Genomic DNA, 14,641 nt, shown 5'->3' on the forward strand with positions numbered 1-14,641 from the left:
TAATTAATCAAAATAACTTTTGGTTAGGTATTTTAAAAAGTTATTAACCAAGTTGTGAGCTTCCTAGCCAAAGTTGTTAGTACGTCTTCCACATTTTGCCCATTTATTTCACATTATGAAGAGTAATGTTCCACAGTTTGGAGAGGACATATTGAGAGCTGTGGTCCTTTGGTACTGAGCAACATTTTTTTCTTTCTTGTTGCATTTCACACCAGTGACTGCCAGTGTACAATCACTTTTTCATTTAATCTACCTGCCTTGCATTTCTGTCTCTTGTGTATTTGTATGCCTATAAATATGGGTAAAATTGTGTCTGACTTGAATGACAATGTATGTCTGAGTGTGCAACTCTTTGTGTCTTTGTGTCTGTGTTTGCATGTGTTTGTGATTGTGGCTCTGAGTGGGTTTGTATGGTGACATATTGCTGTATGTGCTGCTGCATGTTATGCATGCTATTGTGTGTGAATTTGTATATGTTTGTGTGAACGTGAGAGACTGAGGTTGTGGCTGATTTTTGACTGTTGATGGCCCTCTGTGAGGTTGGCTACTTTGATGTGGTACAAAGGCATGTTGTAACAAGTTTGGCACTATATGCTAGTAAGTACGCCAGTGTGAATAACCTCTTGTGGGACTGGCTAGATTGAAATGATGCAGAGGCTTCTCATAGTATAAGTGTAATAACATGGACATTAAAAGCCAGTTAGTGTGTGTGTGTGTGTGTGTGTGTGTGTGTGTGTGTGTGTGTGTGTGTGTGTGTGTGTGTGTGTGTGTGTGTGTGTGTGTCATTTGTGGAGTCTGGTTACCTTGTGGAATATTGGTATGGCCAGCCTTTTGCAAAGGTGACCAAGGGGGCTGCCTAGAACACCACATAGTCAGAAAAACTTTTCTGACTTCTATATCACCCTTTTCTTCATCTAGCTAACAAAAAAAAAAAATTATGCATTGCATATCTTCAGATGTTTCAGCACTGTTGTGTACTTTTTATGGGATTGGGGGGTTGGTATAATAGTTAAGATGTTTACCACAAGGTGCAGGGTTTGATTTTCACCTTAGAAGGGTAAATTGGCTAGCCTTAAAATGGCCCACAAGAGCAGCTAGCCTAGTACTTACCTATCACTATCACATATGAACCTATATCTGTACTTTATTTACTATTCTTGGCTGAATCTGGAATAGCTGTAAAAAGATTTGTGTTGCACCACAACTAACACATAAATGAAAAAAATGAATTAATGAAGTATTAAGTATATATCTTAATGCAAATTGATTCTGAAATTACTGGTGGTATATGTAATTTAAATTGTATTTTAATTGCAGCGAAGGTATTATTATAGGAACTGGCATAGCTGGAGGATTGTTGTTGCTAGGTCTGTTTGTGGCTATCATGATGAGAAGAAGAATTAAGCAACACACATTACCCGGTAAGTACTTCATGGTTTGTACTGTGTTTCCAACTGAAATGTTATGTCATACCTCTGAAGACAACTAATAAAATTGTGCAAGAACAAACAACTGATAAAGTATAATCAGATCCTGCAGATAGACTAGTGGTGGACCGTAGCTGGGATAGCTACTGAAAGTTCAAAAAAATGACACTGGTATATGTAACTTGAGTTGTGTCACTGAAAAAACAGAACGAAAAAAAGATGAAAAACACTCCTTTTGAATCCACGGAAACCTCACTGTCACGAATTGGCAAGATGTTGAACTAAAGTGTAACAAAGGACCGTTACACACTGATGTTTGGCAGTTCAAAAGTTAAGTAGGACTAAATCTGTTTATATCCCAGGCATATACATTCCTATAACTCTTCCAAATGATGCAAAGTAACTTGAATACAACTCACAACAGTATGTGTGTTGAGACCACAAAAACCATAAAAAAGTACCTTTGAATGTTTGTAAAAGCTGATGAAATGTTGTAGAGCAAAGGCCTGGTTGCTCAGGAAGTCCTGACTATCCGTTTAGCTTGTAGTAGAGTAAACCCAATCCAATACTTTGTGGTTAGAAAAACACAAGAAGCTTCCCTTTGCAAACCCAATAGTTCCAGACTTGCAGGAAGCAAATGAGGCACTAGCACAATGGCTGTATAAACAAACTCTGAAGTTCCAAACTCATAGGAAGCAAAAGACTGAAAATAAATCCTTTATTACAACGATAGCATTCCATAAGCACTAGTTGAGCGCTTTCATCTGCACCATCGCAGACTTCATCAGAACTAGTGCAAAACATTTAATTAACTCATTTAAATACAGTTTTTGGCGCCAAAAATTTTTTTGCTCATTTTAAAGAAACAGTACTCCATTTGTAACATAACTAATGTTGAACCTATATAAAAAATATAAATCAAAATGATTTATGTATATACATACCAAAATTAGATACAAATGTATATATAATTGTAAATATTGATTTTAAAAATCACTAAAAATAATTATTCGTATGGTATTGTGATTAAAATACTAAAACAGAAATTAAATTCACTATGTGTACTTACATTTCATCAAATATTGCAGCCAAAAATGTTATATATCAAGAATTAAAAATGGTTTTATACTTATAAAATCGTTAATACCTGGATTCCTAGTGGAATCTGTTAAAATCTGCCACTTGCTTTCTTTGCAGGCCAGTCTTGTTTTCCAATCCCTCCAAAAATTTCCTTCACCTCATCTATTATCATAAAGGAGAATGTGTGTCCCTCACGTATTCCTTGATGTGTCTATATAGGGCATTTTACTATCCATTTTCCTAATTTTGTAATAATGCTCATAAATACGTTTCTTTAACTCTCTTTCTGTTTTGCCTATATAATAGGCTGGACATTTTTTACACAGAGCCAGATATACTATGTGCTTGGTGCTGCAATTTCCTCCTATACTCCAAATTTTGCTGTGATTAATGTCATTCAAAACAATATCACTGTTGGTGTTTATATGTGTACATTGTTTGCATCTTCCGCACTTTCTGGTGAAAACCTTGTCTTTATTGTTGTTTCTACCTTTCCCTAACTTGGAATGTTCCAGTAATCGTTTTATGTTGGGACCCGTTTTGTATACTATCTTGGGTTCCTCACCCAAAATGTTTTTGTTGACATCTGATACTGTGATAATGTCCCAATATTTCTTTATAATGTCCTTAATCTTGGTACTGTGAGGAGTGTAGGTCAGAACACACACTCTTCCCATATTTGCTTTCTGCAGATTAGCATTAATCTCTTTGTCAAGACCTAGCAGTGGTTTATATTTTATTCCCCATTGGGATTTGACAAATTCAATGGTGTCACTAATCATGTTGCTAGGATATCCTCTCCTTTCAAATAAATCTGCTAACAGAACCATTTCTCCTTCCATGAATTCTCTAGTTGATGACATTCTAGCACATCTAATGCACTGTCCCTTCATAATATTTTTAAAAATGTGTGGTGGATGTTCACTTCCAAAAAATAGATAATCATTAGAGAATGTGCTTTTTCTATGTATCTTAGATGTAAATCCTTCCTCATTGGAGCCTATGAATACATCCAAATATGAAATACCTGAGTTATTTGTTTCATAGGTAAATTTCAAAAAATTGGTAGTTTCGTTGATGTATTCAATAAATTGTGGTATTATCTCATTGGGTCCCTTCCACAGAATGAATATGTCGTCCAAAAATCTTACATAGAAGGTGATGTGGCTGGAGAATGCACAGTTGGTAATGAATTCATTCTCCCAATCAGACATAACCAAGTTTGCAAATATGGGGGCACAAGATGCGCCCATAGCAACTCCCTTGCTTTGTCTGAAAAATTCACCCTCGAAAGTAAGATAATTGTGATCCAACACTAGGCCCATCATATCCATGATTAAATTTATTTTGTCCCAGGTCAATGTGGAAAACTTTCTAAGACTCCTGGCAAATCTCTCTAGTCCCTCGTCCTTAGGAATACATGAAAATAAGTCACATACATCAATGGTGATGAATGTACATTGTTCTATCCATTTGTCAGGACTGAGTTTACTCAAGAAATCCCATGAGTCTTTGATGATGAATGGTACATGTGTATAAATATGTTTCATCTATCGATCGTTACTCCTATGTTATATGTTTTTGACTTTGAACCTGAGATGATGGGTCTGAAGGGTGGTTTGGTCAGAGACTTATGAATTTTCGGTATTCCTATTATGCAAGCCATCACTGGATGATCAACTTTTAAACCTATATATTTCTTCTGTGCGGTTATCAATTAAGTATTCTTCCAAAGCTATATCAATACTTCTAAAACCTTGGTTAATTTGGTTGATTGAAACCTGTTGGTAATTCCCAGAATGATGTAGAATGTGGTATATCTCAGTGATATAATCTCTTTGGGGATAAATATCTGCCCCTCCACCCTTGTCGGGTTTCATTATTCTTACGTCTTTTTTGTACATATATTCATTCAGTACCGCTCTTTCTTCTTTGGAGATGTTCTCCTTTGTTAATTCCTGTTTTTTGCGATATTCTCTTGTGATTTCTTGGTTGAGTAGATACAGTTCTTTACATATCATTTGTTCAAATACATTCACTTGTGAATTGTACTGAGGTATAAATGTACTTTTTCTTCTCAATTCAGTAGGTATATATGTGGCCTCATCATCCTTTCCTTTTTCAAATAATAGAGCCAGGTTAAGTCTACGACTATATAATTTGATTTCTTTGATATGATCTACAAGATTGAATTTCTGTGTAGGGATGAATTTGGTTCCTTTGCTTAAAGGGAACATAATTCTTCATGAATAGGCACATCTGTGTAGTTGTATACGTTGAAGCCTTTATAGTGCGTGATACTAGGTTTTTCTTTTTCTAATTCTACTGTATCTACCGCCTGTATGTCTATTTTCACAGTTTCATTATGTCCATTATTTGAATTTCCATTGTTGGTGTTGAAGGAAGATGAATCCACGTCAATCTCTATATGGGGCTAAAATGGCGGGAGAGAGACGGTAAAACCTCCAACTATCGTTCTAGACTGACAAATTCTGGATTTTACTTGTATTTTCTGCTGCTCTGATAATTTGTTTTTCCATAATTTTGATGGTGTCTTCCTCCCTGAAAATTTTCCTGTCTGTCCACCTGTCTTCTACCTCTTACATGTGTATATCCTTCATCTAATCTTTCTTTCCTATCTTGTGGCCAAACATATACCCTACAAGTTCTATATAGCTCCATATCACGCTCTAATTTTTTGTTTTTCCTTCGGAAAATATTTTCCGCTGTGGTTTCTGCCATTTGGAATTGTTTGTGGTATAAATCATACCACTGTTCAAAAGCAGGGTTACGCAAAATAAATTCATTAACATGCTCTACTTCATCAATGAGTACATTCAACTTGTCCTCGTAACACTTCAATAACAAATTCATATAACAAATTCATATAACAAATGCCAAAATCATCAAACAAACTGTTGAAAGCTGAAATTGTAATCTCATTGTATTCTATGCCCATAGGTAGTTTGAAAAACCTAATCCCTTTAGGAACTACCTTCGAATTAATGCATTGCTTCAAATAAGCTTTATCAACTTTAATATTCTGTATTTGTATTAAAATGTTTCCCATTTTGTATATACTACTTTTGATGGATTCATTTTGATCATCATCCCCATATTTTTTGTTAATAACATTATCATGATGTTGAAACATATCATTAGAGTGTGATGAATCAAAAGCATAATCATTTTGAGAAACTTGTTAAACGTGGAATAATTATTATCAACATGTTTTCCTTGTGTAACTCTCTTGTTTCTCACAGTATTATCATTGTGTAACAAGTTAGAATTACTAGGTATAGTACATTGAGTTTTAGTATTGGGTATACATGCCATAGCAGAATAGGTTTTGGGGTGCATGTTCTTAGCCCTCTATAGTCCATTTCAGCTCTGCTATGAAAAAGCTGAAATCGAAGGTAAAGTCCTTTTCAGGTATCGAAGGTCATCAACGCTGGGTTCATGTCTATATTGCCCGTTCTGTGTGATGACCCTGTTTGATTTAAACACCCCTGTCCATTGGGTATTTCAACATTGGTATCCACTGTCAGTATCAAGTCATTCTCGCTGTTATCCTGAATCCTGGGTATATCCTTGTGGGAAGATGTTCGTTCATGGTTTCCGTTAATATGTGTAGTTTTAGCAATCGGAGTGGCTAATTCCGTGAGCTGGCTGACATCTTGGTGTAATCTGGCTACTTCAGCCCTTAAAAGAATTTCTTCACCATCCAATACAGCCGCCCCAACCACTGCTTCCGCCATCACTGTAAGGCAACTAATAAGATTGTGCAAGAACAAACAACTGATAAAGTATAATCAGATCCTGCAGATAGACTAGTGGTGGACCGTAGCTGGGATAGCTACTGAAAGTTCAAAAAAATGACACTGGTATATGTAACTTGAATTGTGTCACTGAAAAAACAGAACGAAAAAATGAAAAACACTCCTTTTGAATCCACGGAAACCTCACTGCTGAATTGGCAAGATGTTGAACTAAAGTGTAACAAAGGACTGTTACACACTGATGTTTGCAGTTCAAAGTTAAGTAGGACTAAATCTGTTTATATCCCAGGCATATACATTCCTATAACTCTTCCAAATGATGCAAAGTAACTTGAATACAACTCACAACAGTCTGTGTGTTGAGACCACAATAACCATAAAAAAGTACCTTTGAATGTTTGTAAAAGCTGATGAAATGTTGTAGAGCAAAGGCCTGGTTGCTCAGGAAGTCCTGACTATCCGTTTAGCTTGTAGTAGAGTAAACCCAATCCAATACTTTGTGGTTAGAAAAACACAAGAAGCTTCCCTTTGCAAACCCAATAGTTCCAGACTTGCAGTTCTGTTTTTTCAGTGACACAACTCAAGTTACATATACCAGTGTCATTTTTTTGAACTTTCAGTAGCTATCCCAGCTACGGTCCACCACTAGTCTATCTGCAGGATCTGATTATACTTTATACCTCTGAAGATCTTTCTTTCCAAATTTAGTCATGCAGATTGCACAAAAAAATACAAAACATGTTATAATACATAGTTAAAAAAATGTACATTTCTGAATAAAAGCTGATGTTGCAAACATTTACTTTCTTGAATAAAAGTTGATGCTGCACACCTGAGTGAGTGATCTTTCAAATGATGTGTGTGTGTGTGTGTGTGTGTGTGTGTGTGTGTGTGTGTGTGTGTGTGTGTGTGTGTGTGTGTGTGTGTGTGTGTGTGTGTGTGTGCATGTGTGTATATATATTTATGGGTTCAGTTTACATGCTCGAAATGCTAAAATATCGAATTTTAGAATTTTGAGCCAGTAAAGTTGAACAGACGGAAACCGCAAACCCGGAAGTGTGGAATGGATTATGTTGAACCCGCTGTACGGATAGCGTGTTAGGTAAGTGTACTGTTTTGGGGAGGGTTTGTGTTTGTTTGAGTGTCTTGGGATGTTTGAGGTGCGGGTTAGGGTAGGTGTTGTGCAGTGTGAATGTGTTAGTGTTGGAAGTGCTGGTGTTTGTGTGTATGTTATGTGTGTTTGTGGGGGGGGGCTGTGGAATGTGTGATGCTGGGTTGTGTGTGCCTTGGAGTGTTGTGCTACCTTGGAGTTAGTATATATAAGTAGGGGGGTGCGCCCCCCACATGGGGGGTGAAGGTGGGCTTGCCTCCCCTGCATATACTAAGGGTAGGTGTGTGTATGTGTTTGGTTGTGTGCATGTGTGTTATGTTTATTGTAGGGAAGTGTTGAGAGGTATGTATGCTGGTGTATATATATATATATATATATATATATATATATGTTTTGTAGTGTGTGATGTGTGTTTGATGGGAATTTGTAGATTTGCGGTTTTGTGTTTTGTGTTTGTGTATGTTCGGTGTTTAGGGGATTCGACTATATAGTTTTGTGATACTGAATTTCGATAATTCAGTATTTCAATACTATGAAGTGAATCTATATATATATATATATATATATATGTGTGTATATCTATCTATATGTATATATACATATATATATATATATATATATATATATGATGTATCTTTCGACTTTTCCCGGTTAGGGGTCGCCACAGCGGAACTCCGGTCTGCTAATGATTGACAGCAGATTTTTACGTGCCGAGTTGCCAGCTCTGAAGCACAACCTTCAACCTTCAATAAAGGTACGCCCATTCAGGCATGTCTCCACACAGAAGACGCTTTAGCTGAGAATCGAACAGGACAACGTCTTACTGTGAGGCGACAATGTATATATATATATATATATATATATATATATATATATATATATATATACACACACACACACATGGCTGCGGTGGTGTTTGCTGCCACCCAGCAAGAGGTTCTCCAGTTTGATCCTTGGCTGGGGTGCCTTCTGTGCAGAGTCTGCCTGTGGTTGAGTGGATTTCCTCCCACATTCCAAAGACATGCTGTAGGTGGATTAGACACTCTAAATTGGCCCTGTGTGTGTGTGTGTGTGTGTGTGTGTGTGTGTGTGTGTGTGTGTGTGTCTTCTGTGGAAGGTTGGGTGCCAGGCTGGCAACTTGACACTGTAAAACTCCACTGCCAATCATGAGCAGACAGGTGAGCCACTGTGGTGACCCCTAACTGTGAAAAGACATAAGTATATATATATATATATATATATATATTTATATATATATATATATATAGCTAGATAAATACATAAACTTAAAGCCTTGAATGCTTAGCTTTTTAATGTTTACATTTAATGATTAACCGTAAGGGGTTATAAACTGTTTTAAGTTAATCTTATGTGTAAATGTAATATTATGGAAGGTTTTTAATATGGAAAACATACACACACACACACACACACACACACACACACACACACACACACACACACACACACACACACACACACACACACACACACACAAACACACACACGCACATACACACACACAAAATTTTACGTCTGTTTTTAACAGTAGTTTTTTAGGACTAATGACTCATTGCTGTTCTTTACTATGAATTGATTCTCGGTATATAAAATACATTTATAGTGATATGCCATTAAGAAATACAGCCCATTGGTAACATTGTACCTTTTACAGGCTTTTTAGTTTAAATATTAAATGGTTGCTTATTTTGGTACTCTGATGAAGTCAAGTGACTTAAAGCAGACAACAGCACTTAGTACCTTCCATTTAAGTAATAAATTGCTGTGGTGTTTGGAACTAATCACCAGATTGTTTTTCTGGATTTATTTTATATCAACACAGAACCATGGTGGTTTAGTGGTGTGATTTTCTCATCATCACAAAAATAATTAGGTTGCCCAAAATATTTCACATTAGCCCCTTTGCCATTAATTACCACTAAGCAAGGTACATGCTGTACACAATTTTAGTAAACGTCAAAAGTAGCCTGAATTCTCATGCCCCAGTATGCATAATCTTTTTTCAGCCATTTTTTTCTCATTAATCTCAAGCATTTTAGAAGATGGACTGAAAACATCCCCTTACTCTTGCTTTGTACTACACCAATTCTAAACTAGCAGTCACATTTTTCTCTAACTGTAAATTCCCTCTTGAAAGCACATAGGTATTCCATGAATAGGAGCTCCCTTTCTCCAGCCACACATGAATTTTTCCAGCAAAGCCAAACTTTTCAAAGTAATGGCACAGAAATGGTGTACCATGATAAAACCCTGAACATGACACAAGTGACCTGATTTTGACAAGTCACTCTGGTGCTGTTGGAGCAGCTGGTGGGGAGAATTACAAGGCTTATACCTGCTGACTTTTATTTGCAGGGCATAAAGGCACATGTGTTCATGGCCACAAGACCACACCCTCCACTGTAGAATCCTTAGCAGAGGTCAGGGGTCACACAGATGAGCTTGCCTACAATTGTAACAGGGACAACTGATAATATCACTCGGAGATGTGACATACAAAAGGCCCACTGAATGTCATCCCTTGGATGTGGATGAACATGCACATGTTTTAGAGCTAAGCATAAAATTTAAACCACAACAGACAGTTGCCAAAGGGATGGGGTTAGTGATTGGGGAGCAAATGCTCCACTAGACCTAGAGAGGGTCTGATAGTCATCAAGCAATGGGCATAGAAAACAGCAAAAAAAAAAAAAAATAAAAAAATAATTGTTCCTTTCCTAAATTAATCAAGGAATGAACATCCTGAACCTTAAACCCTAAAATAATTAGATTATTCCAATGATTTTATTAAGTTTAATTCTTACCATCGGTCTCTCTTTCTCATAGATTATTCAGATAATGATCCTTTCTCTTGCAGTAACAACTACTGTATATTAATGCTAAGCAGTCTCACTCCCAGCTACAGGTATGTTATCCCAGTCCTGTAAGTCCTTCACCCATTGCTGTTTCTTCAGTACACTGTTTTGCTTTTGACATAAATATGTTTTCAACTCAATCTTCTGGTTCACTTCCTTTCATGAAAAACCTACAGTTCTCACCAGTATCACTCCATGGTAACCAAGGACTAACCACAGAAATGAAAGTGGGCTCCTGCAGTCCATCTCCTGGATTGCTGCATTCTCAGACTCAAGCTCTTGGTGCTGAATGTCATCTTGTGCCTCTCCTTCTTCCATCTCCACACTTCTTTCACCAGTCAGACCTCTGGTACCAAATAATGATGAAAAAAGTCAGGAATTTTCCTAGTACTCTGTCAAATTTTCCCTAGTCAGTATGAATACCATCTTGGGTCTCTCTGAAAACAGTCCACAGACCTACTGTGACTTTGTTGGTCACAAAAAATAAGCAGTAAATAACTAACTAAATAAATAAAAGGAATCCAGATGAAGGGTGTATGAAGTTTTATTTAAAAAATGTAAAGAGTATTACAAATACAAAGTGGGTACTATTCTGTTGGGTATTAGTAAGGCTTTAGACTGTTCTTTCTGTCATTATACCAGCTGTTGCAGTCAATAACATAATACTACCAGGAACTGTCTTTGTGTTGTGCTGATAAAAAGTAATTCAAGAGTCCTAATTTGTGTGAGGCATCATGATTTTAAAACTAAAATATTTGCTTGTCTTGCTTCATCCTCCCAGAATCTCAGTTAAGAGAGAGTAGCTATAAAGGTATCATATGTTGAGGGTCATGCATATTCCCCCAGATACTCAAAAGCTTGCATGGAGTGCAAGATCGGTGCAGGAGCTCAAGCAGGCAATATGTCTGCCGTGCAATCCAGGAACAGCCTGCAGGGGCGTGCACGAGAGCTCCTGCACTAATCCTGCACAGACAAAGCCCTTGTATGCAAATCGCCCCATTTGCAGGTGAAATCCATGCAAATGAGGTGATATTGCGATCCAGGAAGCTTGAGATCATCCGTGCAGGACTAGTACAATCATCAGAAATGTATTCGGTTAGTAACAGAGTACATTTCTGCAAAATCCAAAATGGAGCTATGACAGCTCCAAATAAAGGCTGCATATCATGTAGTAAGCATGCCAATGGCCAAGTATAAGGCCATTAGCATTGCAAACAATACAAAAAATAAAAAAAAAATTAACTTTTTTTTTTGCCGATCTCAGCTGTTTAAGCATAGGGCAGCGGCGTGCAAACGGGATTGTGGGAAAATAACAAAATTAACCTAAATTAAGCATTCTAACTAAAATCAGTATTCTGTCATGCAAGTCAATGGCAGGCAGAAGACAACCTGGCCAGTTAGTAGTGGTTGCTAAGGGGGGAAGCTCAGTGTGAGACATGTAACTATGCATTTGTAGGCAATCCTATGCAAATGAGGGGAAGGATAGTGAATCCCAGTTTACCCGAGCAAGGCGAGCATGTGAGTCAGGTCCCAACAGTGTAAGAGCAGGAATAGCTTGGTGCAAGCCTAGGAGGTAGTTGATATCATGGGGGGTGTGTCAGGCATACTGTAAGCAGATTGGAGCCCTGTGGTTGGGTCTGCTCCTAGTTTAGCAGAGCTTAGCTAGGGGGTGTGTCTAAACCTGCCTAGCAGTCTTTACAAGGCCTAAGCAGGTATGCGCGCTGCACACCGGGTTGTACAGGAAGAAGAAAGAGGTTAAACCAGGAAATAGCAACAGTGTGCACAAGTGAGCACTGTGTTTGTGTGGCACACCCTCGGGCTGAAACAGGAAGGCAATGGGAAGGGAAAACAGCAGTAGGAAGGTAATCAAGGAGTACCTAGCTTAGCTGGCAGATGAAATGTATCAGAACCAGACAATTACACAGGCAGCAGACCAGCCCAGCCGAGAACACTACTATAAACTGTGCAAACACATACCCTTCTGTTTTTTCTCACACTCTACACCACCGGTGTAAACAAGCGGGGGAAATTTAACACCCACAACAGCAAAATGTTTGGGCTGCAATAGCTATCATAAAACAACTTGTGGAAGAGGCTGAGGGTGGTGAGGATTTGAATGCTGCCAAGCAACTCACAGTGAGGAGACGGAGAAGAGTGTACAGACCCAGGGTAGCCTACCAAGGGCTACATGAGCTGGAGATAGTGGAGCGCTATAGGGTGGACATGGACCTCCTACAGCAAATTGTTGAGCTGTGCCGGCCACGCCTCACACAGAACTAACAGAGAGGAACCCATCCCAGTGGATACCAAGGTATGTGTAGGCTTAAGAATACTAGCTACTGGTACCTTCCAAAGGCCAACTGGAGGAATGATGGGGATTTCACAGGCATCTGCATCCAGGGTATTCCACCAGTTCCTGGATGCCATGTCAGCACATGCCGGTGAGCACGTATATTTCCCCAACACACATGAGGCATTGGACAGCAATATGCAACTGTTCCACCAAATAGCAGAATACCCTGTGGTAGTGGATGCTATAGACTGTATGCACATATGCATCAAAACATGACTCGGTGAGCTGGGTAGGGTCTACATCAACCACAAGGGCTTCCCCTCCATCAACTGCCAGGTCGTGTGCGATGCCCAGGGCATAATAATGAACGTGTGTACTGGCTGCCCTGGAAACTATCACAATTCCCACATCTGGCATCTAACACAGCTGTACCAGAGATTTGGCAATGGGGACATCCCCCACAGGCCTACACAGACAGAGTACAGCAGGCCAGGCAGTGTGATGTCAGTTCTGAAGGGTAAGAATTCATAAACTAATATGTTGGTAATTAAAAGCTATGATCTGTAGTACACTGGTATACCTCTAGCCAGCACGATAGGTAAGACTACAGACTGAAATGGAGTACCCGACATACCACTACAGTCCTAGCAAATGTGTACAAGTGTCAGGTGTGCCCCCCCCATCCTATGTAGACATATAGTAACAGTCAGGTGTGCCCCCACCCAATCCTGTGTAGAAATGTAGAAATAGTTGGGTGTGCCCTCCCCCCATCCTACATAGAAATATAGTAACAGACAGGTGTGCCCCCCCAATCCTGTGTAGAAATGAAGAAACAGTCAAGTGTGCCCCCCCCCACTATGAGAAATGTAGTAATAGTCAATGCCAAATGAACAATGGATACCCTGCAGAGACAGCATGCTACCTGTCAGTGTGCAACACAAAGGTAAGCACTGCAGTACAAACTACCTGGATTTAACCCACACATGCAATACAGATGGCCATACTGGGAATGCTCATACACTTAGAGAAATGAAGGCAATGTAAGTCAACAACATACTGAGAGGTCATACTGGGCATGCTCATACAACACATGAAGGCCATGTCTGAAAACACCAGTGGACCAGACATACCTGGCAGTCACAGTTGTTAGTGTAGACACTCATCAGTATGCACCACTCATGTCTTGTACATACAGTGGATGTGAATACAGACATATATATAAGGGCAACACACTATAATAAGCCAAAGGTAGATGGACATAGATGTGTGGAAGAGAGTGACTGTGACAAGGAGCCATCCAGGCCTGTCCGACCCAGCACACAGCCAAAGGGCCCCAAACACATTAGGTGCAGATGTCACTCACTGCAGATACTAGCCACCAGTATCTGTCAGCATTACAGACTATGTGGTGCACATGCTAGCTGTGCAACATGACTGTACAAGGAAGTAGTCATCTAGCAACTGTATACACGCACCTGTGAAATATGACACTGTGTGTGCCCGCATGTCGTGTGTCAATCCCTAGATGAATGGGTTATGGCCCATGCACACATACTGCCTTCCCCATAGCCCTACTATGACAAGGCTGCTGAGGTCATCCAATGTGAAATACACCTTTAGAAAAACTGAATCCGAGTAATCTCTGTGGCATGTCCCATAACTGCATACTGCTGTAGTATGATACGCTAATTAGGTAGGAGTTTGAATTCCAAATTTGAAGACTGTGTGTGTGTGTCTGTCTGACTGTCTAGAGAGCAATGCATTTTAAGGTAGTCACACTCCCAACAATTTAAATGCTCAACCGTGGCAAGGCTGCTGATGTCATCCACCTAGAAATACACCTCTGGGAAGATTGTAACAATTTAAATGCTCAACCTTGGCAAGCCTGCTGATGTCATCCACCTAGAAATACACTTCTGGGAAGGTTGTAACCCAGTAATCTCCACAGTGCATCCTGTAACTGTGCACTGCTGTAGTGTGATAAAGTAGTTAGGTTGGTGTTCTATTCCCAGACATGCCAAGTGTGTGTGTGTCTTGTCTGTGTAGAGTGCAATGCTTTTTAGGTACTCACACTG

The 14,641-nt window shown here is 39.0% G+C and overlaps 1 protein-coding gene across 1 annotated transcript in view; it reads left to right on the plus strand.

Moving 5' to 3' along the window:
* LOC122806571 (transmembrane domain-containing protein TMIGD3-like) overlaps positions 1 to 14,641 on the plus strand; it is a 270,705-nt gene that overhangs the window by 136,598 nt on the left and 119,466 nt on the right. The window contains exon 4 of the mRNA XM_044077108.1: positions 1,318 to 1,421. Coding sequence (XP_043933043.1) covers positions 1,318 to 1,421 — 104 coding nt within the window. The remainder of the gene's footprint in view (positions 1 to 1,317; positions 1,422 to 14,641) is intronic.

Source organism: Protopterus annectens, chromosome 7.part0, assembly GCF_019279795.1.
Source record: "Protopterus annectens isolate FY-2018-M chromosome 7.part0, PAN1.0, whole genome shotgun sequence".
Classification (NCBI taxonomy): Eukaryota; Metazoa; Chordata; order Ceratodontiformes; family Protopteridae; genus Protopterus; species Protopterus annectens.